Source organism: Pelodiscus sinensis, chromosome 6, assembly GCF_049634645.1.
Source record: "Pelodiscus sinensis isolate JC-2024 chromosome 6, ASM4963464v1, whole genome shotgun sequence".
NCBI classification, from domain to species: Eukaryota; Metazoa; Chordata; order Testudines; family Trionychidae; genus Pelodiscus; species Pelodiscus sinensis.
The window spans coordinates 106,326,401-106,353,765 of record NC_134716.1 but is presented as its reverse complement, the minus strand read 5'-3'; the positions used below and the strand labels follow the sequence as shown (position 1 = coordinate 106,353,765).

Sequence of the window (27,365 nt, the reverse complement as noted above, 5' to 3'; positions counted from 1 at the left end):
AAGGTTTCTTTATTCTCCTTCAGGTACTAATGAAGCCCTATAGTGTTCAGATTGTGAGAGGTGATGGATTTAGACCAATATGCTATTGTATTTTTAAAGTGACCCTTGCAATTTTAGAACCATAACAATACACATTTTTATCACAAAATTGTATTCACATTATTGTACCCATATTACCTCTTCTGATTAATTCCTTTCCTTCATCAATGAAGTCAGAAGTCATCTCATTGTCTCCCATGAACTGCTGGAACCCCAGCAGATTCAAACAACGAGTTCCTAAACTGGTAAAAACCAAAAAGAATAAAATAAAAGTTTTAATTCATAAAAAACAGTTGAGAGACACTGCACTACAGCATGCATAGTTAGCGATCTCCAGTATACATGAAGAGATCACCATATTGGCAATCTACATTTTAAAAAGAATATCATTTATTTTATCAAGTAAGCAAGTAACAAATTCAGAACACTAAGGAGATATTAAGGCATGCACCAGCCTATAAAAGCCCTTTCAGAAATCAGAAATGCAGCAGAATGGAAGCATGTTTACATTTTCCTAGAAACTTTCCCACCTACAACTACTGCAAATCAGGGTGGATTAAAAAAAAAAAATCAATGAATTAAAAAAAAACAACCCCTAAAATCATATTTAAAAATTTTTTAAAATATCAATAACATTAAATTTAAAAATAAGTTACAATTAACTCTTATCACAAACATGCTACACCTACACTTACAGTCTCATATAAATGAATTAATGTTTCTAGTATGTCCAGACTAACAACAAGCTCTTGCTTCTTGAAAGTTCTGAGTCTTCAATTTATGTTTCTTAGCAGACTAACATGCAAAGACAGGCAGAGGCTGAATAGGACTGTTTCTGTTCTGTGCTTATGTGGTGGTGGCCCTGAGCCACATATAGCAGAATTAGTTAAAACATTTTCTAAAGACAGAGACAAAATATATAGGAAAGGATGGAGGCAGCATAGAAAGGAACAGTGGAGTGGACTAGAAATAAAAAGGGAAGACATTATTCAGCACACACACAGGTTCCTATATTCCCTTACACTTTTGCCGTAGAAAAACAGTCATGGCTTCTGGATGTAAAAGAGACCCTATCTGGGAATATTTTGAAGAAATTTGTTCCCTGAGTAAAAAAGGAAAATTGTCAATTGTAAGCAGTGCAAGAAGATGATGTAGGGCCTACTTGCAAGAATGAAGCATCATAAGGAAAATGTCTTATTGGGAGAAAATTATGCGGATGAAGATGTAGATGTGTCTGAAGAACAATGTGGATCAACTTTGCAATGCACCATTCTTCCAGGCTCTCTCTATGCCTTTTAGTATAAGAGTGATTTAACAAGTAAATTCCCAAGCTGACTGCTATGTTGGATGTTTCTACAAAAAACTTATTTTAACCCTTATGGCTTGATTAAGAAGTTAACTAAGGTTAAAATCTATCACCCAGAAATCTGCAGTAAGAAAAATAGAGTTGCCAGATGTCACTGAGTGTCATTATCTTATTTTATATTACATAATACATGCCCCTTATTTTGCGGCATCATGGTGACAGACCATAATAGTGATGCCATAAGACTATTTTTCTATTTTACTTAAGCATAATCAAACTTTCCCAAAGGAAACCCATCTTATACTTGTTTTCAATCAGGCTTACTCCAAAATTAAGTATTCTCTAAGCAAAGTCTTAGCTTTTTTGGTAACTTGGAATCAGATCTGCATCAAAATGAAAGGAGTGGGGAAGATGAGAGCTAGATGAGAAGTTTTAGGGACACTTGTACTTTTAGTGTTTTAAAAAAAGAGTTTAAGGACAGCCATCAGCTGGCAATCCTGGAGACTGCTGAAATGCAAAGCTGAAACATATGTAGCATTTAAGATTTAGTTTTAAAAAGTGCTCTTTTATTTGTGTGTGAGAAAGTTAATTCTTACCCTTCTCAATGTACTGCTGCTGCATCTACATCTATAATAGTATTATTATATACTATTTCCTAAATTAATAAGTTATCTTAAAAAAAAACCACACACAAAGTATACCTTCCAATATGTTGTAAAATACTGTCCTTAGGTATAAATTAACATGTTTTAGAGATCAGATTTGCATCATTGTTTGAAGAAATACGTGAAGAAGTATCAGTGGGAAACTTGATTTAAATCAGTGATTTTTTGATGATTTAAATCAATTCACCTCTTGTAAGTAACTTGAAACAAGAAATCTACCTGCTAGGAGTAATCACACAAATACTAAAATTATACTTATTGCATCAGGTCTTTGATATAACTGTAAAATCAGTAGATCTAGCCCATTGAGGATTCCTCTATGTGTAGATGATAAGTCAGGAGGATGAATTATTATAGGGGAGCCTATGTAAACCCCTGGCTTACAGTGCAGGAGTGATGTTCCAGGTATTCGTATGCCACAGTGACCCCGGGCTGCTAACAAAGTCTCATGGGACCATGAGCAACCAGATTAGCAAGTGGTTCTAACTTTTATTGGGGACTGTACTAGCCCTAGAATCAGGAGGCCTTAAACTATCTTTGCATTCTCTACATGGTGACAACTGGTGTTTTGTTCAGAGAGCAAGTTTGCTTGCTTTTAAGTAAATTTAACAGTTTATTCATGGTGTAAAAAAATTTTCTATTGTAACTTTTTCACTTTCAGACTGCTGAGCTCTGGTGTATGGTTGAATTTTTTACTGAAATATTCAGCTTTTTATGCATTTAAAAATATTCCTATCTAAAAGCTACAAATTCTAAAATGCTAAATTGAGTTACAGTCTCATCTTCAATAGTTTGAGTTAGCATGGTGATGCACCTGGGGATGGGAGGGAGTGTCTTTTATTTTGAAATGAGTGAGATGTAAATAACTGCAAATCATTACAATCTGTGAATTATTCACCTGAAGTAAGTGGCTATACAGAGAATGACGACCAGCATGGGATAATATATATAAAACCCATCTGCAATGAAGGACAACACTCTCATGGAACCCATTATCTGAAGAGAAAGATAGTGATTAGTAAAAATATGACAGTTGGATCCATTATTTTTGTGTCTGTCTAGAATTTATCACCATCCCCATAGGGCCCTGTTACAATACGTAAGTAAGTTATCCATTCTCTAAATATCTACATAATTCTATTTGTAATAAATGCTTTGTAATTAATGTTGACAAATGAAAAGTAAGTTTTCAATAATGAACAACATTGTCTCTCTCCTCCTGTGCCACATTTTTAAAGCTGCAGTCACAACAGCAGACATTTGATCTGGATCCTCTTAACTATAAGAGGGTGATCTTTGTGGTCTCCAAGACTCTGGAACTTGCATCCTGACTTACTGGGCATGCAAAACAAACCTCGTACCTGTGAGATAAGGTGAAGCTGAGGACAGAGATATCACTCACTGGCTGAGTTTCTGTGGAACTGATTTTAATGCAGCTCAGATTTAACTGTATTTTTTGTATAATTCATTTTTTTAGGGCACATACAACAATGGATAGAAATCTTGTTGTAAATCTAAATAAACTATACTCACAAGATTATAGTCTACCACCAAAATGATAATTCTAGTAATGTCAAAACCATTAATTGTTTAACAAAAATCAAATGTACTGTCTCCAGTCTCATCTTACGTTTGCTAATAATGTATATAAAATTACAGTCCATGTGCAAAAACAAGTATCACTTGGAATTAGGGATGTTAAGAGGCAGGTAAATGGGTAATTGTGTAGTTAATACAGTTTGTATCGACTACACGATTACTCAATAAGGGAAGGTGCTCAGAAGGCACTACCCCTGCTGCGGCTCTGCAGTTTAAACATAGTAAGAGCTGGGTGTGCACACACAGCCCGGCTTGTATTACATTTAAACTGCAAAGCTGCAATGAGGGTAGCTCCTGGACCTCATGCAAGCCAGGACTGAGCTGGGCTTGCTCAGTACCAGCTCGCACCAGGTACAGAAACCCCTGACTGTGGGGGATCCTCGGCTGGCCACAGACAGGGGCTGCTGCCGGAGCCACTTCCCCTGCTACCCCCTCACTGATGCCTCTATTAGCAGTGATAGAGGCAGCAGCGGAGCAGGAGGGGCGGGATGTAAGGGACATCATGGAGACAGTGCTGGGGGGAACTGGCTTTTAAGCCGACTCCTCCCAGCATCGGCTCCTACTTCCCCCACCTTGCTGCCTATGATGTAGGGACAGCAGGGGGCCAGGGGAGATGTGAGTAGTCAACTCGACTACAGTTGACTAATCAACTACTTTTTTACATTCCTACTTGGAAGTTACAAGTAGGTTGCACTCATGTAGCTCTGCACAGCAGTTTCTCACTGTGCAGACAGTGAAACTGAGTACAAGCCTGTCAATGATAATAAGGGACAATGAATGAGAATGGTGAACAGTTTCTATTACTCCTTGGGGAGTTCTGTGCCACTGAAATTGCAGGGAATTCATGTCCTCTGAAGATTTCTTTGCTTCCTTGCAGAAAAGATACTTCTGACAGGGAAGCTGCGAAATGTTAGCAGTCCTCACCTCAGCAGTGCAGGTGCACCATTTTTGGGTGTCCAAAGCAGCAGGTGGAGAGGTAAGTTACTGCAGGGCACCTGAACCATCATGACGAGCCCTCTGTATCCTCTCCACCAAGCTTTCCCCCATCACCTATCCAACTCAATAAGTCTCATTCACACTCACACTCCCTCACTTCCCCCTGCACCCAAAACCCTACCAATAAATCTTTGTGCATTCAGATCCCCTATGCACCCAGAAACCCCACCAAAATGCCTAAACCTGACAGCTCTACAAAGAGCTCTCTCACTCTACACCTGGAACCTCCCCTCCCACAGTAAGCCCCTTGTTACTGAGATACTGCTGGGATTTGTGTGCTAGGGATGAGTGTGCAAGACTTTGTCCTTCTTGCTTCCTATCTTGGTGGGCCAGGTACATGGGGTAGAACTCCCAGTTGTTTCTGGAAAGCCCAGCACCTTGTGTTATGTCAGGGATGAGTGCAGCATCACCGCCAAATCTGTGTCAGCAAGGAGACAGGTTACCCCCCCCCCCCAGGTTGCCTCCACATTTACTTATTGACAAATAAAATATGCAGAATGTTGCAGAATTTTAAAATATTGTGCACAGACTGTTTAGTTTTTTTATGCAGAATTCAATCAGAAGTAGTCAATTCTACCCTGCTTCAATATTGAACATGCAGCAAGATGAAGAACTATGTTTTTATAATAAACATTTCATTTTATAATTAATGTTTTTCTAACTAACTGTTAAGCCATATTGCATCAGGAGAAAGTCTCTCTATACTTACTGATGTATATGCAGTTGCCTGACTGTTTGTGTGAGAGATTGATGAATCCATGTGAGTCAAACCCAAGAAATTCAGACACAATGGTGGAGTTAAACGGCAGAATAACCTGTATAATTTAATAGTTAGACACTTTTAAGCAACTGTTCTCCCTAGTAAAATAAAATCTAAAAAATAAAATCACAACATGATATGAGGTTGCTTTTAAAGGATGAAATACTGAGTAAGTTGCACCTATCTGATCAAGGGCTATATCTGAAACATACTTGATTTAAAATTAATTTATTACAGGCAGTCCCCGGGTTAAGTACAAGATAGGGACTGTAGGTTTGTTCTTAAATTGAATCTGAATGTAAGTCGGAACTGGCGTCCAGATTCAGCCACTTTTGAAACTGACCATCGGCTAACTACAGGAAGCCAGGGCAGAGCTGCTCTGCCCCGGGCTTCCTGGAATCAGCCGCTGATCAGTTTCAACAGCGGCTGAATCTGGACGCCTGGGACAGAGCAGCTGGGGTGGTGCTGGGTTGGTCCCCCCCCCCAACAGAAGACCAAGCTAGTGCGCCCCCCCCCCCCCCCCAGCAGACCAGGGAGACGCGGAACAAAGCTGCGGAGGACGCGGGCGGCGGAACTGCGGTGCGTCTCGGCGGTCCCGCCGCTGGCATCCTCCGCGGCTTTGCTCCGCGTCTCCCTGGTCTTCTGGGGGCCCCCCCAGCAGACCAGGGAGACACGGAGCGGCTTTTCTCACCACGGAGGATGCGGGCGGCAGGACTGCCCGCGTCCTCCGCGGTGAGAAAAGCCTGGTCTGCTGGGGGGGGGGGGAGGGGCGCACTAGCTGCGGCCCCCCCCCCCCCAGCAAACCAGGGAAACGTGGGCGGCAATCTCGCTGCCCGCGTCCTCCGCGGCTTTGCTCCGTGGTGAGAAAAGCCCCGTTCGTATGTAGGGATCCGACATAAGTCGGATCCACGTAACTCGGGGACTGCCTATATTTAAAAGGCAACCCCAGAATCAATATAAATTCGCCCACAAAATACATGCTGTACTTACATGCCACTGAAAAGGAGACTGTATGCATCTGTCTGATGGTGTGACGCTAAATAATAATAATTAAATACTCGAATCCTGAAGACAGTTGAGTAAACACAGATACTTAAGAAGAAGATGGTAAGGAAGCAAGCCATCTAGAAACAAAATATTCATTTTTTACTATTTATTTTCAATTTACAATTATATCAAAATAACTTCTACACTATTAGACTACAGCAATAAAAGACTTTAAGAGCAAAATTCTTTTTTATTTCTATTATGTCATGGAATAACAACATAACTAATGCATAAACTTAGCTTATGTAGGCATGAATACAATGCTGTCAAGATATTGCATACAAGATGTATTTAAATAAAGCAATGAAATATTTTTGAAAAACCAAACATGTTCGCTCCACTACATTACAAAACTATGACATGTATTTTTAAATATCCAGGAAGGATTTAAAAGAGCTAACTTTCCCTTCCCTATTTCCACAGTATAAACTCAAGCATGTTATAGGCTGCATAGTTGCAAGACAATGGTGATGAGTTGAACAAAGAAACAGATGAATAGTAAACCACTATAAGTAGCTTGGGAGTTCTTTCTTGACTTATACAGGACAGTCTAATAATAAAACAGGAGTTTTAAAGTTCCTGTAGTTTTATCACCATAGTGCAAATGTTGGGGTCAGTTCCTGCAAGGAATGTGTCTCTTAAAGCCATCCATAGCTCCTAAGATTATGAACTTCCTTTTTGGTGGCAAGTTGGTATACTCGGAGCAAATATTGTACAAATTGAGAACTCTGACAAAGAAATTAGCCCAGATGATAAGAAAATGAAAAGTTCCATATATCACATCATCAAACCATGTCTACTTAGCTAGAGTTAGTTATTCTAGTTCTTACATATGACTGAATTGGGTCCAACTCCTTTGCTTGTAATAGAGTGGTGCACAGAGGAGGAGAGACTTCCACAAAATTAGTCTTAGTAGCTGTAAAGCTTAGAGAACACCTGTGGTTCAGTAGTCAGAAGTTAATTTTTCATACATAATCATTTACAAGTATTAAGTTTAAAAAACATAGTCATCATCATTACTATAGGAACTAATATCTGAATAAGACTGTTTTATTTCAAACTGACCTCTATGTAAATATAGTTGTAAGTTCTTTCCGCCAGTTGTATGAAGACAGCAAACAAGGATAGAACAGGTTTAGTGCTGAAAAATGTGCATTCTGACCATACAACAATTACAGAGAACGTGGCCAAAACAATAGCAAGAATTCTGTAAAACCAAGGCCGAAGAAGACACTCCCAGTACCATTCTGGAAAAAAACGCAATAAGTAGCCGATTAATGCAATTTATATAAGAAATAGGAAGAGATGGAAATTTTCAAAATAGCATTGTGCCAACTGGCGGTGCTGCACATGCATGCCGGCACCTGGGGGGATACTGCTGCTAAAATGTTCCCATTTCAAGCGCAGGAATGCCAACACACTACAGTGGAGTGCCCCCAAAAACACTCCTCAAAGAAGAATCTTAAGTATTTATTATTCAACTGTGAAGATTCTACCTGTGCACAAGATGTATGCTCTGGTATGCATTAGCATAATTACAACTAGTGTTTTTACTAGTTTAGACAGTGTTTTCCATATCTCACAGATCAAGGCTGGGGGAGTCTGTGGCAAAGGAAAGGAACCTTTGGTTCCTTTAATGACTGCATCCCACCTTTCTTCTTTTCCCCTCCTCAGGAACTTGAAGAGGTGAAATAGAGGGTGCTCCTTGGTCAACTGTCAGAATGGTGCACAACAGAACTACTAATTTTGGCACCCAAGGGGAGGGCTTATTAACTCTTCCCTTTTTCAGGATCTATTCTTCACTCAGGAGCAGCAGCTCCTCTCTTTGGGAATAGAGCAAGCCTAGGTTTTTGCAATTTGCTGCAGGCACCATGCCAGTCACCTTTTTGACAGTAAGAAGAATTTTTTCCCAAACAGCCGAATTGGCTTGGTATAGGATTTTTGCCTCTCCACTACTCAGGGCATGTCTACACAGCAGGGCTAAAGCCAAAATAAGCTACTCAACTTGAGCTACGTCCACTGCATAGTGGAAATAGCTTGTTGCAGTTTTTGGCACTGTCTCCACAGCAGGAAATCCAAGAAAGAGCACTCTTCCTCTGACTTCCCTTACTCCTCATAAAATGAGGGTTACAGGAGTCGGAGTAAGAAGCCCACCAGCTCAACATTATTTTGACATTATGTCGAAATAACTGCTTGTAGTGTAGTAGACTATGTTACTTTGGAATAACGACAGTAATTCTGAAATAACACTGCTGTGTAGATGTACTCTCAGGGACCTAGAGAACAGATTAGGTTATTACATTCATATTGCACTTTGGCAGGTTTATAGTTCATCTATAGTGGATTAGTTCCCTGATAAACTAGAAATGGAAGTAAGATAATGAGAGGCATCTGCTAAAGAAAGCAAAAATTGGGTTGGGGTCCAAGCATGTATGCAAGAGCATAATATCTTTTCCCCATACTCTGGTATGAGGGGATGGTGGAGGAGTCAACACAATGGTACTGGGACAACTTAAAGGCATGGAGAGCTGAAAGCAGCCCTCTCTAAGGAGTTACAGATTACAGAAGGCAGGATGACTTGCACTGAATGAGTTATTGCTAAATAATTTTCCAGATGTGTTGCTTGATAATGTTACTGCAGGGAAAAAAAGTTGCATCTAGGAAAAAGCTTTAGAAATTTTCATGGAGGTTGCCATTATATAATATCTAAGTGCTCTTAATTTTCCTGCAAATTAAGTAGATTTGCCTACTAGTATTATAAGTGACTATTACTCACATAGGAGAAAAGATGCCATGTTCTTGACAGGAAAGTATGAATTATAGTCATTTAAGAATTCAACACATACCAACAGTAGGTGTGTAGAAATATCGGGTAATTCTGTTTTCAGGTTCTTGGAACTGAAAAGTATGAACAAACTGACGAGTTGCACTGGTTTCATTTTTCGCCACATCCTCCAAGTAGAATGCCTGTTCTAAAAGGATTTGCCATTGCACTTGCGTACGACGGTGTCTCTGAACTGAATAAATTACCTATAGTAAAAAAAAAAATAACCCAAAATTCCAGTTACAGAATGTTTGTTCCAAGAAGTGTAAGAAATTTGCTAAATTCCAAACTGACAGCTCACTGCCATATGGCTGTGTTTTGAGCATTAAGGGCTGAATTAAAACCAATTTGGAGATGATGGGGTGAGTGTAGAAGAGAGCTATAGAAACAGTTAAAAGGCCACACCTAAAACAAGTCCTAACAGTCTACCCAGAAACTAGGACCATGTGGGCACAGAGTTCCAATGAGTGTTATTTTGATTATGTCTGTCCACCCTCCACCATTTTAAAGTCCCTAACTGCCTTTTTGAAATGTCCTTTCCTGATTGTCCACCCTCCCCTGAGCACACCCAATAGTTCAGCTTTGCACGCGTCTGTCCATGCTGGTTCCACACACACATATAAACAACCAGATGTACGTTTGCCTGAAGCAGGAAAGAAGTCATTAAGCACCTCAGCATGCGAGAAGAGATGGCAAAGCACAGATAAAGAATAACCAAAGAAACATCTCTGTGCAGAAACTGGAGCAGAACATGGATGACAGTGGTGTCAGTGAAAGTGAAGGAACTTCAGCAGACACAGAAGGCAAGGGATGCAAATAACAAATTTGATACTGCTCCATGGGCCTGCTTCTTCCATAATGAACATGTCATCTGGAGAAGACCCCTATCCCATCTGCAATTAGATAACAGCGTCATTGGCTTTTGATTGCTTTGTGTGTTAGAAACTTAAATATCAAGAATATTTTTTGTAAATAGCATAGCAGTCTAAATACATAAGTCACATCAGAGCTTTTTTCTGTACTCAGAGTTAGTGGGGGGGGGGGGGGGTAATGCAGTTCCATTCTATGACTTGTTGGGCTAGGCAGGGAACACATGGAATGCTGTTTATCTGAGCAAGAATTTCCTCTTTATCCTCTTAAGAGATCTTGCTAGAACTTTCATGGAGATACTCTGGAATAGTCTCCCAAACATTTCAAGGGATTGTATTCTCTCATTTCTTTATCTGGAATAGCACACTTTCCCACACCACTCTGAGATGAATTCCATTGCTACCATTGCAGTAAACAAGCTGGCAGCATATGTATCCAGGCTGGCTTCAGGACACTAGTAGAAGCTATTTTCTCTGTGTATTGGTCACCGCAAAAGGGAGATATTTGCCAAAATAACCACTGCCAGTGAAGATATTGGCAATATCCACCACAATTTTCTTATAATCATACCAAGGACACCCACATCTAAACTTCTATGCAACACTGTGCTACCTTCCCCTTTCATGCTATGCCAGGGCCTGTACTCCATGGTTTGACCTGCAGAGCAGTGCTGTAGTCAGAAGCAGCCCTAGATTAGCTGCCAGCAACTGGTGCCCTAGGCAACCAATGCAATCGGTGCCCCCACCTCCAAACCCCTCAACGATATTTGGCGCCCTATTTAACTTGGTGCCCTAGGCGACCATCTAGTTCGCCTATATGGACGGGCCGCCCCTGGCTGTAGTGATACACTCGAGAGCTGAGAAGTGCACCATGATATCAAGGATTTGGTAAGACAACATCCTCACACATTGCAGAGCATTATCAACCGATGTATCCAAAGACCCCAGGTTTAGTAGCCTTTATAAACCATAGTCACTACTCCATGCACATCCCTTCCCCACCCTCTATACACATCATAATAGATTGCTGCATAGTTTGAAGCCTTATTTCTTCCATTCCATGCCAGAGGGAAAAACAAGAAGAATTATAACTATACATACACCAAGATGTGTAAACCATAAAATCAGCCACAATGCATTACATGTTTTATAACATGACAAACATACATTTTTAATACATACATGAAAATCTTTTTTGCTTGTCTGGATTTTTACAGCACTAGTTACCCTGTTACAATGCTGCTAAAATGTCTTTACCTTGTGTTTTGCACTTTAATTTTGTTTCCTGTTTCTTTGCACATAATAACATTTTATTTCCAGAAATTCAGTATGTTTGTTAACTTCCATCAAGCTTAACTTCTGCATTACAAAATTCATAACAGGAGTCAGTAACTCACCATACACCCAAAAGCACACTAGTTCATAAAAGCATCACATAATATTGCTCTGGCTGACTGCTACAATAGTCTTTTAAAACCTCCCTGAGCTCCATCACTCCAGGGTAGCACTTCTAATAGCTTGTGTCTAGCTGTTCAAATTCAGGAGACAACCAGTCGAGCCTTTTGCCTCAGAGTTATCATGCTGTACACAATCATTTATAGCTATAATAATGATGGATATTTTTGCCTCACTGATACTCAAGCTAGTGATTTAACAGCACCAGACTCTTGTTTACCAAAGGCACATTAAACAGTCATTCTGCTGAGTAATAGTTCACTTTTCCTTGGTGATGCCCAGGTAGCATAGGTATGGTTTCACGAGCCAGATCAAAAAGCAAAAGATTGGGCCCCTCCAGAATCACTATAGGCATTATCAGTATCACCAACGATAATGCCCTGGTCACAAAAGAATGCCCCTTCTTGTAGCGTCTGGAAAAGTCCTGTGTTCCTAAACACAGGAGTTTCATGCACCTTCCCCGACCAGCCCATGCAGATATCAGTAAAGTGTAGCTGTTATCCACTAGCATTTTCAGAACCGTAAACAGACAGGGATGCTTTTCTAATATCTGCTAGCAAGGTGAAATGGTACTTGAACAAGGATACATGTCCTACTGCTGCAAATCCACCTTGATTTCCTGCATTTTGTCAAGAGTCACAATCCTATACAGAAGCAAATGCGTAGTGGCCTTGCACAATTAGATGACAACAGCCCCAACTATGGATTTTCCAACACCAAATTGATTGGTCACTGGCAGGGCAAACTGGCATTATAAACCCATAGAACTTAATGGTCACTTGCTTCTCCGCTGTCAGTGCAGCTCTCATTCTGGTGTGCATTTAGCCTAGCACACAGATCCAGAAACATGACCTTTTGCATCTGAAAGTTCTGGGGCCATTGTTCATCATCCCAAACCTGCATTACAATGTGATCCCTCCAATCACCACTCATTTCTCAGGCCCAGAAGTGGGAACTTGGCATTTTCATTCACGGTGCCCAGTATCTAGTTATGTGTTATTCCTTATCTCTTTTTTTCTCCTCACATCTCCAGTTGTAATATTTATTCATGCTCCACTAAGAAAAATAGTACATCTGGCAGTGATTATTAACATTTTGCTGAGCTGAGTCAGAAGATGGTAGAGACTGTCAAGCAGCATGTAGACAGTGGAGATTTTAAAAAACAATGCAAATGTTCTGAGATAGAACAAGCATATTGGGACTGGGAACTTAACCTTTAGTTCCAGACATCCCTGGGCAAATTGCTTCTATCCCACAAAGCACTGCAAAAATGTTTAACAAAATATTGAGTAGGATAGTGATGCAGGGCATATTGGATATTAACGATGATGTACCACATTTTCTATTGATGCAACCACTTGTGGTGAGAATGCAAGGCACCTACACAGCCAAGTGATATACAAAAGCTGGCTGTCGTATTCCAAAGTAACTTGTGTTAATTTCATGCATCTGACGAAGTGGGTCTTTGCCCACGAAAGCTTATGCTCCTACACTTCAGTTAGTCTATAAGGTGCCACAGGACTCCTCGTCGCTTTTGCAGATTCAGACTAACACGGCTACCCCTCTGATACTTGTGTTAACTAAACTCTGTAGTGTAAATTTGGAATTTAGTGTATGTCTATACAGACAATGGGAGATGTGATTGTAGCAAATGTAATACAGACCTAAACTAGCTTTCATCAAGTTAAATCAAAGCTAGCTCAAGCAAAAACAGCAGTGTAGTAGAGGTATGATGGACTAGCTACTCAAACATGACCTCAGGATTCTAGTTAGAGCTGTACTGTGCCTATGCAAGCTAAAAATCACATTTCCTGAGTGCAATGTAGATATATCCTCAGGAAAGCAAGAAAGCCAAGCATCAGTCAGTAAGTATGGTGTGACCTTGGGACAAGCCTAGCGAGAGGTCTGGATCAGGAGGTTTAGGCCTGTTAACTAAGAAACTACCACTTTTGCTTTTAATTTCTCTGCATTTGGAACAGAAGGATTTTGTACATTCCTTGTAAACAGACAAGATTGCACTGAAGATTATTCCATCATCAATTTTTACTCCCAACCAAAATAACTTATAAGGCCTTGAACTTTGACTAGCTGCTGAAGCTGAAAAAGAGTAACTGATAGAAAGGTGACTTCTGCCTATTTTTTAGTTCTATTTATAAAAAGAGATGTGAAAGGAGTACTTAAAAACTGAGTATTGCCCCCACCCCACTATTTTCTTTCTCCACAATTCATTTCTTGCCCTTTCACTACAATTTCTGTTTCAGACTGACAACGCAGAGTCAACCTGTGGAACTCTTTGCCAGAGGATGTTGTGAAGTCCAACTATAACAGAGTTCAAAAAAAGAACTAGATAAGTTCATGAAGGATAGGTCCATCAATGGCTATTAGCCAGGATGGGCAGGAATTGTGTCCCTTGCCTCTTTTTGTGAGATGCGGGGAACGGGCAACTTGATGATTACCTGTTCTCTTCATTCCCTCTGGTGCACCTGGCATTAGCCACTATTGGAAGACAAGATACTGGGTTAGACAGACCTTTGGTCTGACCCAGTATGGTTATTCTTATGTTCCAATACAGCACGTCCATTTACAATACAGGCAGTCCCCGGGTTACGTACAAGATAGGGATTGTAGGTTTGTTCTTAAGTTGAATTTGTACGTAAGTCAGAACTGGTACATATTGTACCCCAGGTGTCCCCGATTCAGCCGCTGCTGAAACTGACCAGCGGCTGACTACAGGAAGCCCAAGGCAGAGCTGCTTTGCTCCGGGCTTCCTGGAATCAGCCACTGATCAGTTTCAGCAGCAGCTGACTTGGGGACACCTGGGGTAGAGAAGCTGGGGTGCTGCCAGGTTGGTCCCCGCAGCGCCGAGGTGCGGCGCTGCGGGGACCATCCCGGCAGCGCCCCAGCTGCTCTACCCCAGGCGTCGGCGAGAAAAGCCTGGTCTGCTGGGGGTGGAGGGGGCGCACTAGCTGCCCCCCCCCCCAGCAGACCAGGGATAAGCAGAGCGGCTTTTCTCGCCACGGAGGACGCCTGGTCTGCTGGGGGAGGGGGAGGCGCGCTAGCTCCGCGTCTCCCTGGTCTGCTGGGGAGAAGCGCCCCCCGCACTAGCTGCGCCTCCCCCCCCCGTTCGTAACTAGGGGTCCGACTTAAGTCGGATTGACATAACCCGGGGTCTGCCTGTATTATACAACTTATAATGGAATCCCTGTTTTTCTACCGCTAGATATTTTTTCTGAATTTCATACATATTAACATATATTTTGTTCCACTGTCAGACAGAGAACAAACAGGTATGGTTTTATGAGTGGAATAAAAAAAATATGCAATTTAAGGATGTCAGGTTATTTTAAATGTTAACTATTTTAGAGCAAACAACAGTCTTAAGTGAATGTTAGCAAGAGAAGTGATGCTGCAACAGAACTTTATTGAATTACCTGTTTGTGAAGTTTCTCCAGACTTTTCTCACTGGGATAGTTGTTTTGCCTGTCATCAAAATCTTCATAGTCATCCATGTTCCTACCCATTCTTTCTTGGTATTCAGTAGGACACTGATAGGAAAAGGAAAATAATTGAAGTAGTTTATTTATGGAAGCAGAACATAAATTACCAGTAGAAAAAGCTCTTGTATTAAAACATTAAAATAATTTTTAGACAGTGGATGCAACTAAAATGCATTTCACTAAAAATATTCTACATATTTCCCCTCCAACACTGCAAAAGATTCACTTGTAAAAAGTGAAGCCAGCATTTCTCTGTATTTAAATGATCATGTTCTAAGAATATATAAAAATAGTATCTTGTTAAAATATACTTTAGTCAAGTTTGTTTGAATACATTCAAAACAGGAAAACAGCATACAGAAGAGGAAATAATATTTTTAAGTTATTCTTTACAATACTATTTTAGTATTAGATATGGAAACAAATACGTATCAGTCACCACAGAATAGCTCAAACTATATTTATAGAACACGAGCAATTATACACCATACTACACAGTCGTCATTGCATAGAGAGGTTCACTCATAAACAAGAAAATATAACTGTTAGGTAAGCAGAGAATCAAGATAATAAATATATTTTTAAAATTATATGATGTTCAAAAATGCTATATGCTTGCTTTCCATATTCTAGAAAAGTCTTAATACTGTGAACAGAATCCCAATTTAATAATTTCACATTTCCTATCAACAGAATTAGGATTGCTGGTATTCAACAGAGCTTTTAAGAACAAAAGCTTTCAAAAATTTTGAATAAAAACAAAATAAGGCACAAGAAAAGATATTGTAAAATTGGACAAGAGTCTTAAAAGGGCTAAAAAGTCAGGTTTTGGTGTATTAAGGAACGTATAAAAAACAAGAATCTCTAAAACGGTATCATTCGTTAAGTACCTTTTTCAATATTGTATCAACACATGTTCTCAACGGGTGATTATACTTGATACTCTCATTCACTTTACGGACTTCCTGTTAAAAATCAAAACCAAAAAACAAGGCACAAACATTACATGTCATTTCATATAAAAATAACATTGTGTTAAAATATACTTTGAATGAATTAAGAAGAAGAAACAGCATACAGAAGAGGAAAGAATATTTATCTTTTTCAGTTATCCTTTACAATACTATTTTAATGTTAGATATGGAAACAAGTATGTATCAGTCACCAAAGAGTAGCTCAAACTATAAGCTCCTTCTTGCAGGAGGTTTAACAGGTAGTTCGATTTAGGGGCTTTTATTCGAAATACTGGGTCTCTGCCGCATGAAGATGCAGGCAGTTAGTCCGGACTTGTAAATTTCAAAAATGGCGACTGGCCAGGAAGATGCAAATCAAGCACGGAATATTTAAATCCCGGGCTTGATTTGCAACTTAGAATGCCTACATTAGCCTCCCTAGTTCAAACGAGGGGGCTAGTGTAGACATACCCTAAGTCAGCATTTCCCAAATTATGGGCCGCGGCCCGATACCGGGACGCGGGAAAAAAATACCAGACCTCAGCATGCCTGGTGGCTGTCGGCAGGACTGGCCTTAGGCTGATTCAGGTCCTGCGCCCCTGAACCCGGAAGTGCCGGCGAGTTACAGAGCCAAGGGCCCTGCTCCACCAATATGTGGAGCTGGGTCTCTCCCTCGGCTCTGCCTGGCACGGGCGCAGGTCTCCCGCGTGTCCTCTCACCCCGCCGCCAGAGCGTCCCTGCCGTACGCGGCTCCTCCTCACTGCCTGCTGCTGCCCATGTGCGGCGTAGCAGTGGGCGGGGAGGACACCCGGGCTTGACGTGACGTCACGGCCCGAGATTTTAAAAGTCTTCGGAGGCACGTGGCGGGGCCACACTGGCTCCGGCAGCCTGCGGCCCCGCAATGTGGAAGGCAGAAGGTAGGGAATGGGCTTGGGTGGAGGCGAGGAGGAGGAGGAGGCGGCGGCGGCAGGCTTGCGCGGAGGGGGAGGAGTGGAAGGAGAAGGGGCTTGGGAGGGGAAGGCACCAAGGGACAGGGTGCAGGAGAGAGAAACAAATGGCAGGGGGCCAAGCGCAGACAATAAGGGAAAGGTTAGGAGGGGAGGTGTCAGTGGGAGTGGGGACAGGGTGATGCTGGGAGAGGAGAGGAGAGGGGAAGGGCATTGGGGGCTGGAGGAGGAGGTGCTGGGAGAAGGCTTGAAAGAAGGAGTGGGCATGAGAGAGGTGGGGATGGAGCAAGTCATGTGTGAGGGCACAGAGGGGCAGGAGGGGATGGGGAAGAGAGTGCTGAGGGGGTGGGTATCAGGGAAAGAGAGGGCAAAGGGGGCAGTAAGGGAAGGGAGAGGCACCAGGAGGGTGCAGGGTTAAGGGAAGGTGCAGTGCCAGGGGATTCTGGGGTGAGGAGGAGGGGAGAGCTGGCCACCGAAAGCAGCACTGGATGGGGGAATCAGGACAGGCTGGGGAGACTGGGGGCCGGTGGAAGCAGGGCTGCCGGGGGGGTGCGAGGTTGGGGGCAGGGAGCTGGCTGGGGAAGATGGGGGCGGGGAGAAGAAGCGGCCGCCGGAAGGAGGGCTGGATGCGGGCAGCGGGGCTGGCCAAGGGAGATTGGGAGGAGAAGTGGGGGGGACCTGGCTGCCCAGGAGGGGGTTGGGGTAAGTGGGGCTGGCCAGAGGCGCAGCGGGGGGAGCAAGGGGAAGGAATGAATCAGCCTGCGGGGAGTGGGACTGACCCGGCCATATGTAGATCTTGGGACGCTGCTCCTGTTCTCCCCCCCCCCCCACATGAGTTAGTCCAGCCCGGGGATTCTATTGTCCCCTCCCCCACACACACACACCCCCCTCAGGTAGTTGCAAACTGGCTGGCTGGTAGACACACTCATACAGCCTGAGCACATTTACCAGCCAGGCAGTTCAAAACTACAAACTGGTACATCTAATAATAATACAACTTACCTAATGAGAAAATACCAGACATGTTATATGTCTGGTATTTTCTCAGTTTGTTTTTTATGTGTTTATATTTTTTGGCTGCAAAAAACAGTATTGAAAAAAAAAGGGGGGTTCCAACTAAAGTAAAAAGTTTGGGAAACCCTGGTCTAACCAGCTTTGTCTGTTTGTCTTACAGTCCATTTATCCAATCCATGTTCCTTAACTTACTGGCAAGAATATTGTGGGTGACCATATCAAAAGCTTTGCTAAAGCTGGTACTGGGGGTTTTGGGAGGACCAGAAACAACTTATTTGAATATTCATTATTTGATTAATGAATATGCAAATGAACATTACCGGTCCTCCAAAAGTTCGTGAATGGATTTACTGGTCCCCGTGTCAAAAAGTTTGGGAACCCCTGCCCTAAATGGTTAAAAAATTGTAAGCGGAAATCTTACATGACCCAATAGAAGTCCTTGCCAACCCAAATGATTCTTTAAAAATTCTGAAACTTCTTATCTATAATATATAAAGGAGAATGTTTGTATGTTTGTGCTTTAATAACTTGGACACTATACGACCTACCGCAACCATACTTTGCATGGGATAACCTTTAATCCAGGAGAAGGTTTTAAGGTTCTGCGGGAGGGAAGAGATGAGAGACCGACGCCTTGCCGTGGGGCTGCACGGAGCTTGGCAGTGCGGGGAGAAGCAGTTTCCCGGGGAAGCAGCAGGGAAGTCACTCACTAAGGCCGGCGGAGGGACAAGGAAGTGGAGGGTGGGCTCAAGCGCTGGAGGCAGGAGCACGGCTCCCTTCCCTCTTCCTCCCCTCAGGGCCTCACCTCAGTTATATCAACTTTCCCGAGCAACGCCGGGTAACTCCAGCTAGTCAATGAATGTTGTTGAGATTTCTTAGGCATCCAACAATATAAATAATTGCACAATGTCCCTTATCGTATTGGAAAGGGAACCAGAAACACTACTGGCATCAAATAGACCTACAAAAGCTATCATGTCTGTGTGCACATACAAAACAGAAACTGATTATCTATTTTTAAGCAGGCACATTGAGGGGACATTTTTGTTGTTTTAATTTGGGGACGGGAAATAAATTTAATTTTTTCCTAATTTTTGTTATACATTGTTTAATAGTGATAAGTGACTCAATGCGAGAGGATTATAAGACAGTGATGGGCAACAAAAATTGATGAATGGGCTGCACGAGTGGCCCTCCTTCGTCTCAGTGGGCCACAGTGGTGGGTGGACTATGGCTCATTGAGGTTCCAGCTACAGTCCATGCACCTCCTGGCTGCCGCCCCCCTCCTGTGCCTCTCACGCACCAGAGTCCCAGACTTCCTACTCCTCCCCTCCCTTCCCAGCACTTTTGGAGTGCCATGAATTTGCCAATTTGCGCTCCATCCCCACCTGTCTCCCTCTCTCTCAGAGCTTGAAAGCCATGAATCAGCTGTTCACAGCTATTCAAGGTCTGGGAGGAAAAGGGAAGAGTGGGGCTGGAATGCTAATCTGTGGATTCATTGTGTTCTGAAAGTGCTGGGAGGGAGAGGAGTAGAAAGTGTGGGGCATCAATGCCCAATTGCAAGAGAGGCACGTAAGGAAGGTGAGCAAACAGAGAGGGTGCATGGGCCATAGCTAGAACCTAGTGGGCCACATGAAGCCTGTAGGCCACGGGTTATGTACCACTGTTATAAAGAATGCAAAATGAGCAAGGATGCAATGCTAGTGGCTCTAGATATTTGCTATGGTGACTTACATGGGAAGCAAGGTAGACGAGGCAAAAACTAACCCATCCAATGCTCCTTTAGAAAACTCTCTAATTACCATTAAGGATTTTTTTAATATCCTGAAATCTCTCTGCTTAGGTATTATCCTCTCATTCAGTTGTATCTGGCTGCCATATTTCAGACAATTTTTGACAACAATAGCTGAGTATATGGAAGATGCTGCCTATCATACAGTCAAGTTTTGTCACAATTGTTTCCAGCCAAGATCTGATTGCCCCCCTCTATCGTACTGGAAATGCACAAGATAACCATTTTATGGACGTTTACTCAAGGATCTTGGTGTTTCTGTGTTCTTACAGAAAATCTGATCTACAGTTCTTCTGGTGTACCAGTGACAAATTTGTCTGAAGAGTTATAGTTGAAATCTCTGAGCTGGTATCAGCATTGTTTAAGGTATCTGGTATTATTGCAATTGAGAATTTCATCAATGTCAAGGAATGTGTTCTATCTAAGGCATAGTGCATCCACTTTCAGAAGAAGTTCATAAAAGCTCCCAGATATTAGACATTTTAGCACTTATTTTAGTTTCTAGAACTAACAATGCCCTAAGACATGCATCTGACGAAGTGGGTCTTTGCCAACGAAAGCTTATGCTCCAATAAATCTGTTGGTCTATAAGGTGCCACAGGACTTCTCATTGTTCTTGAAGATTCAGACTAACACAGCTACCCCTCTGATACTTAATGCCTTAAGTGTTGTAATTCTTGTAGGTTGCAAATACGGGACCTCCAAATCTGTGAACAATCCCACCAGAAGTGCTTTTTAGATAATAGTCCATGATTGAATAAAGCAAGTTCAAAAGGCTCAGAAAGTGTTATTTTCAGTTCATAAATCTACAAAATTGTCATTTTCTATCAAATAATATCACTGTCACCAAAACATCCCAACAATAAGGAAATGAAGTTTCTGCTGCCATTTTATAACACTCTGTATATAAGTAGTAAGACTTAACACTATACAAATCCCCAAAAGTATCTAATACATAATTTTAAGGTCATGGCTACTGGAACATGACAGTAAATACTAGTTGTTGAATTTGTTTGATTCACACTTTGTTCTTAATAGAAGATTTGATTCTCTTGCTCAGTGGCAAATCATAGAAATAAAGAAAAATGGCAATGCATTTCTCAGAGAAACTGGGTGGAAAACAAATAACTGTCTTGTGACTTTTTAATAAGGAATATAAATAGATCCAAGAAATGGATCTTGAATCTCTTATTCCAAAATACAAATTTTAATTCTTAAAGTTCTAAGTATTGCACAGAAATGTTAACAATGTAAACTGCATGAGCATTAGTAGGGTCTGCGCACTAAATCTTCATGCGTTCACCCCTTATTCATCGCAAGAGTCAACATTTGATGCTGTTCTCATTGCTGATATACCATATCAAGCTATCACAATGTGGCAGTTTGTAAGTTCTTCAGAACAGAAACTGTTTTTACTTCTGATTCTATACAGTACCCAGGCACCCTAATTGGGACCCCTAACCACTTTCATAATTTCATGACAACTGCTTTCTAAAGTAGGCTCATGTTACTTGAGATGTTGCTCTTTTTGAGGCAATGTGGAATTGACGATGACTAATGAAACATTCCTCACATTATATTCCTTAATTAAAACTAGCTTGTTCACCTCCATAAAATCCTCTAAATTCTCCTCTGCATCTGCTTTTTCAGTCATCAGTTTGGCAACCTTGAAATAAGTCTTCATGAGAAGATACCCCTTTTTTGCTCCATTCCAGTGAGAACGTGGAATTTCCACCAAACCATATCCCAACAACAACACAAGAAGGAACAGACCCCATGTGTTGGCAGCTGCTATCCCAATTGTCTGAAGCTGGTTCCTAAAACAGAAGAGAGACCTCCATGAATTCAGTTTTCACATATACAAAGATTAGTTTCCTGTCTGTAATTCTGTCTACTCTGAAAGGAAATCTACTACTCTGTCACGCTTGAAACTGCTAGTATTGTCTACATCTTCTAAGCCTCTGAAACAGGCTAGAGATTTCTCTTGCAGATTGACTATCTCCCATGCTGAAGCACTGTAAAGGTTGGATATCCACCACCAGGCTAGTGAAGTCCCTAGCTTTCCTTAACACGCTGCCACTGAAGATCTTGTGTACCATACAAAGACCAAGTTGGGAAGAAATGGAGAAGATGGCAAAGAAATCCTGAAACAAGAGCCATCAAGAAACCTCTGCCTTTAAAGAGCAATATGAGTGCAATTCCCCTGGTGCACCTACACACTGTGCTGACAGACAGATTATACCGGGGAAAAATAAAATATAAGAAACACCTTTTTCTTGTCTCTGAAGCTTAGAAGCCAGGGCATGAAGGAGAAAAGAATAAATCAGAAGACCCAGCAGCAAACCAGCCAGAGCAATAGACTACTGTGCTACAGCTAACGGTAGAGATTTACATTAATCGTGTGCTTAAAATAATCAATCATGATTAATCGTGCTGTTAATAGCATACTATTTACAATGTTCACATTATATTTATATTTGATTACAAACATATGTATTGTAAAAAAAACAAAAAAATAGTATTTTTCAATTCCAAGTACTGTAGTGCAATTTCTTTATCATACAAAATAATGTAAAAAATCCCTGCAATAAAATAAAACACTGTAAAATTTTAGAGTTCAACTTCTTGTTCAGCCAACCACTCAAACAAACTTGCTTACATTTGGGGGAGATAATGCTGCTCTTTTCTTAATTACAATGTCACCTGAAAGTAAGAAGAGGGGTTTGCATGATACTGTTGTAGCCAGCATCACAAGGTATTTACAAACCAGATGTGCTAAATATTAATGTGTCCCTTCATGTTTTGACCATCATTCCAGAGGACATATATCGATGCTGATCACAGATCCTACTCAATAATGGTCCAAAGCAGCACGGACCACCCATGTTCATTTTCATCATCTGAGTGAGATGCTGCCAACAGAAAGTTGATTTTCTTTTTTGGTGCTTTGAGTTCTGTAGTTTCTGCATTGGAATGTTACTCTGAGACTTCTGAAAGCATTTAATCCCTCATCCCCCTCATATTTTGGAAGACATTTCAGATCTTGAACCTGGGGTCAAGTCCTACAGCTATCTTTAGAATCTCACATTGGTATCTCTTTTGTGCATGTATCAACTCTGTAGTAATAACGTTCTTAAAACAACATGTGCTGAGTCATCACCTGATATGGCTGTAACATGAAATGTGTCAGAATGCATATAAAACTGAGCAAGACACAAAGTTCTCCTCCAAAGGAGTTTGGTCACAATTTAATTAACAAATTTTTGTAACAAGCGTCATTAGCATGGAAGCTTGTCATTTGGAAAGCTGTCCAAAGCATGAAGGAGCGTACAAATATTTAGTATACTTGGCATGTAAATACCTTGCAATGCTGACTATAAAAGTGTCAAGTGAATGTTTGATCTAATTTTTAGGAGACAATGTTGGTAAGAAGCAGCAACAATATCTCCCATAAATGTAAACAAATGTGTTTGTCTAAGTGATTGGCTGAACAAGTAGAAGAACTGAGTGGACTTGTGGGCACTGAAGTTTTACATTCTTTTGTTTTTCAGTGCAGTTATGTACCAAAAAACAAAATAAATCCCTACATTGTAAATTACACTTTCAGGATAAACAGCTTGTACCACAGTACTTGTATAAAGTGAACTGAAAAATACTTTATTTTGTTTATCCATTTTACATTACAAATACATGTTATAAAATTATAAAGTGAGCACTGTACACGTGGTATTCTGTGTTGTAATTGAAATAAATATATCTGAAAATGTAGAAAAAGCAAAAACGTTTAATACATTTAAGTTGGTATTCTATTTTTTAACAGTGCAATTAAAATGTTAATTATGATTAATTTCAGTTAATTCTATGAGTTAACTGTGATTAATCAGCAGCCCCATATTGATTTCTATTATTTTCCATGAATTCAAGTATTTTTAATGCTAGCAAGTTTCTTTGTGAACACATTCCAAAATTTGAAAAAATATTGACATCATCCATTTCAAAGTTAATTGCAGATAAAGTCCCAGATCAAAAATTTAAACGTGATCCCAGGAATGTTTAAACAGACAATATTATCATAAGCCTAACAACAGTCTTCTTAAAACACCCTGACCAATAAAAGTTTACCAGAAAAAACAACATTAGAAAGAAAATGTTGCAAATCAAACTAAATTATATACAAAATACAAACACACACACTTTTCCTGAAAAATTAATAAAAGTAGTAATATGTTCAGGGAAAGCCTAGAGCAAGGGTGGCTCTTCCCTGCCCTCACAAATTCAGAATTCTAGATTAGCTTAGCACTGCCCAACTTCTCTATTGCAGGTGTATTGTAGAAATACAAACTCATTTTTTAAAACAGACTAATACTTACACAACAGTACTGCTCTTACCATTGTAGATGGAAATTTGGATTTACAGCCACATATATTAAAAACGCTCCAAAAATCAGCAAGTAAGTGCCATAATAGATTGCATTCTCAATCAATGCAGTTTTAATCTTTCCAGTAATGGAGAACCCTCCTGATCTAGCATAGGACTGCATGAAAGGTAAGAGTATCCTAGAACGAAACAAAAATACATTAATGAAGTAAGATTTTTCCATCTTACCCTATTTGCCAATTTTCACTTGGTTGGGTAGAGTTCTCTCAGCAAAACCTACTGTCTATTACATTTGTGGTCTTTACAGATACATCTATTTGACAATAAGTCTTGAAATAATTTGTGTTTAGATTAAATATCTATTGGCATCTTTAAAAGGAAAAAGCACTATTGACTTTGTTCTTCTTAGTCACAGTTTCATATTAATATACTATTCAATGTATCTACATAAGGACATAAGAACAGCCATACTGGGTCAGACCAAAGGTCCATCTAGTCCAGTATTCTGTCTGCCGAGACTGGCCAATACCAGATGCCCCAGAGGGAGGGATCACAATAGGAAATCCTCACGTGATCCCTCACCTGTCATCCACCTCTGGAGAAACAGAGGCTAGAGATACCATTCCTACTCATCATAGCTAATAGCCATTGATGGACTTAATCTCCATGAATCTATCTAGATCCATGGTCACCAACCGGTCGATCGCGAGGCCTCGACCAGTAGATCGTGAGGCGTTCGGGCAACCCCACCCCCATTTTCCCCCCACTCCCGAGAAGCCCCACTATCTACCTTTAGTGTAGTGCCAGCTTCCCGCGGGGTGGACGGAAGTCCTCTCTGAAGCCTGCGTCACTTCTGGGGGTTCCGGAAGTGCGCGGGCTGCTCCCCATCCCACAGCTCTGTTGCGTGCTGGGGGAGGGAGCGTTGGCCCTAGAGGAGGAGTGCGGAGGCTTCCCTGCACCGCTGGCGCCGGAGGAGTGAGTTGCGTGCAGGGGTTTACCTGCGCCGTGGGAGTGGGAGTCGGCCCCGGGGTTTGGCCGCGCTGCGGGAGGGAAGGGAGTTGGACGGGCCAGGCTGGGCCAGGCCGTGGGAGGAGGGTTTGACCCCGGGGCAGGCGCCCGCGGGGGTTGGCCATGCTGCAGGAGGGGGTTGGCTACGCTGTGCCACAGGAGCGGGGTTTGGCCCCAGGGCAGGTGCCCACGGAGGTTAGCCGCGCTGCGGGAAGGGAGGGGCCGGTTGCGCCACGGAATGGGGGTTTGGCCCTGCCGCGGGAGGAGTGGGGGTTGCCCCTGGTGCAGGCTCCCGCGGGGGTTTGCCCCCGCCGCAGAATGTGAGGTGTTGCCCCCGAGGCAGGCTCCTGCGGGGGTTAGGCCCCACCGCGGAAGGCAGGGGTTAGCCGCAGGACAGGCACGCTCGGGGTTTCCCTGCGCCGCGGGGGGCCCGGAGGAGGCATGTGCTGGCTTCCCGCGGAGGAATGGGGGGAAAATCCTCGGAAGGAGACAGATACAGGTGACTCTGCTGCCACTGGCACCCTGTACCTGCTCCCCAGACTCCACTCCTCTGTCCCCAGCTACAGAACTCTGTCCCCATTCCCGTCCCCACTCCCCAAACTCTGTCCCCACTGGCACCCTGTCCCCTGCTGCAGAACCCTGTCATCTGCCCTCCCAGCACCCTGTTCCCTCTCCCCTGCCCCCAGCCACAGAACTCTGTCCCCACAAAATGTATAATTATAAATGCTTCATTTTAGATTTAAATAGCATGAATAAAAACAGACCATTTATTTCATAACTCATAGACTCATAGACTTTAAGGTCAGAAGGGACCATTATGATCATCTAGTCTGACCCCCTGCACAGTGCAGGCCACAGAATCTCACCCACCCCCTCCTAGAATAATCCTCTCACCTATATCTCAGATACTGAAGCCTTCAAATACTTTGAAGACCCCAAGATGCAGAGACTCCTCTAGCTGTGATCTGTACCCCTTGCTACAGAGGAAGGTGAAAAACCTCCAGGGCCTCTGCCAATCTACCCTGGAGGAAAATTCCTTCCCGACCCCAAATATGGCGATCAGCCTCTCCTCGGCGCTACTGGACCAACCCAGCAGCACCCAAGCTGCTCTGCCCCAGGCGTCCTGATTCAGCCACTGCTGAAACTGACCAGCAGCGGCTGAATCAGGACGCCTGGGGCAGAGCAGCTGGGGTGCTGCCGGGTTGGTCCAGTGGCGTCCAGAGTGGCGCTACGGGACCAACCGGCAGCGCCCCAGCTGCTGTACCACAGGTGTCCGGAGCAAAGCCACGGAGAACGGGGGCAGCGGGACAGCCCAGACGCGCCGTAAGGCTTTGCTCTGCTTTGCTCACCGTCCCCCTGGTCTGCAGACTAGGGGGACAGGGAGCAGAGTAAAGCAGCGGAACATGCGGGCAGCGGACAGCCCAGACGCGTCTGGGCTGTCGGCTGCCCGCGTGTTCCGCCGCTTTGCTTCCTCTCCCTGGTCTGCTGGAGACCAGGGAGAGGGAGGGCCCCGTTTGTAACTGCGGATCCGACATAAGTCGGATCCGCGTAACTCGGGGACTGCCTGTATAGTAATTCCTATCATCCCTCCATTGACCTATTTCCCACTGATAATGAATGGTCAATTAGTTACCAAGATCATGTTATCTCATCAAATCATCCCCTTCATAAACCCATCTAGTTTAATCTTGAAACCAGATAGATCTTTTGCCCCCACTACTTCCCTTGGAAGGCCGTTCCAGAACCTCACGCCTCTAATGGTTAGAAACCTTCGTCTAATCTCAAGTCTAAACTTCCTACTAGCCAGCTTATATCCATTTGTTCTTGTGTCCACATTGGTATTAAGCTTAAATAATTCCTCTCCCTCCCTAGTATTTATCCCTCTAATATATTTAAAGAGTGCAATCATGTCCCCCCTCAGCCTTCTTTTGGTTAAGGTAAACAAGCCAAGCTCCTTGAGTCTCTATAAACTATAAACATGTGATTTTAATTTTATATATCGCATAATTTAAAAATAAAGTGTTTATCAAAATGTGTAAGTAAGGGCTGGGGATAGCAAGTGATGGATAGGAGGAGAATAGAGAGGGCGGGGCTTCAAGAAAGGGGCGGGGCGGTAGATCTTCGCCTGTTCTGAGATTTAAAAAGTGATCTTCGGTGTAAAAAGGTTGAAGACCACTGATCTAGATCTTTTTTGAACCCTGTTAAAGTTCTAGCCT

At 42.4% G+C, this 27,365-nt stretch overlaps 1 protein-coding gene across 4 annotated transcripts in view; it reads right to left on the bottom strand.

Moving 5' to 3' along the window:
- Nucleotides 1-27,365, bottom strand: part of LMBRD2 (LMBR1 domain containing 2) — a 61,254-nt gene that overhangs the window by 17,671 nt on the left and 16,218 nt on the right. For all 4 annotated transcript variants that reach the window (XM_075932533.1, XM_075932534.1, XM_006116760.4 and 1 more), the window contains exons 5-14: nt 24,153-24,320; nt 21,370-21,580; nt 15,948-16,022; nt 14,992-15,105; nt 9,259-9,442; nt 7,478-7,659; nt 6,356-6,489; nt 5,315-5,420; nt 2,909-3,006; nt 178-281 (exon numbers count right to left, since the gene is read on the bottom strand). In XM_075932533.1, coding sequence (XP_075788648.1) covers nt 178-281; nt 2,909-3,006; nt 5,315-5,420; nt 6,356-6,489; nt 7,478-7,659; nt 9,259-9,442; nt 14,992-15,105; nt 15,948-16,022; nt 21,370-21,580; nt 24,153-24,320 — 1,376 coding nt within the window. The remainder of the gene's footprint in view (nt 1-177; nt 282-2,908; nt 3,007-5,314; nt 5,421-6,355; nt 6,490-7,477; nt 7,660-9,258; nt 9,443-14,991; nt 15,106-15,947; nt 16,023-21,369; nt 21,581-24,152; nt 24,321-27,365) is intronic.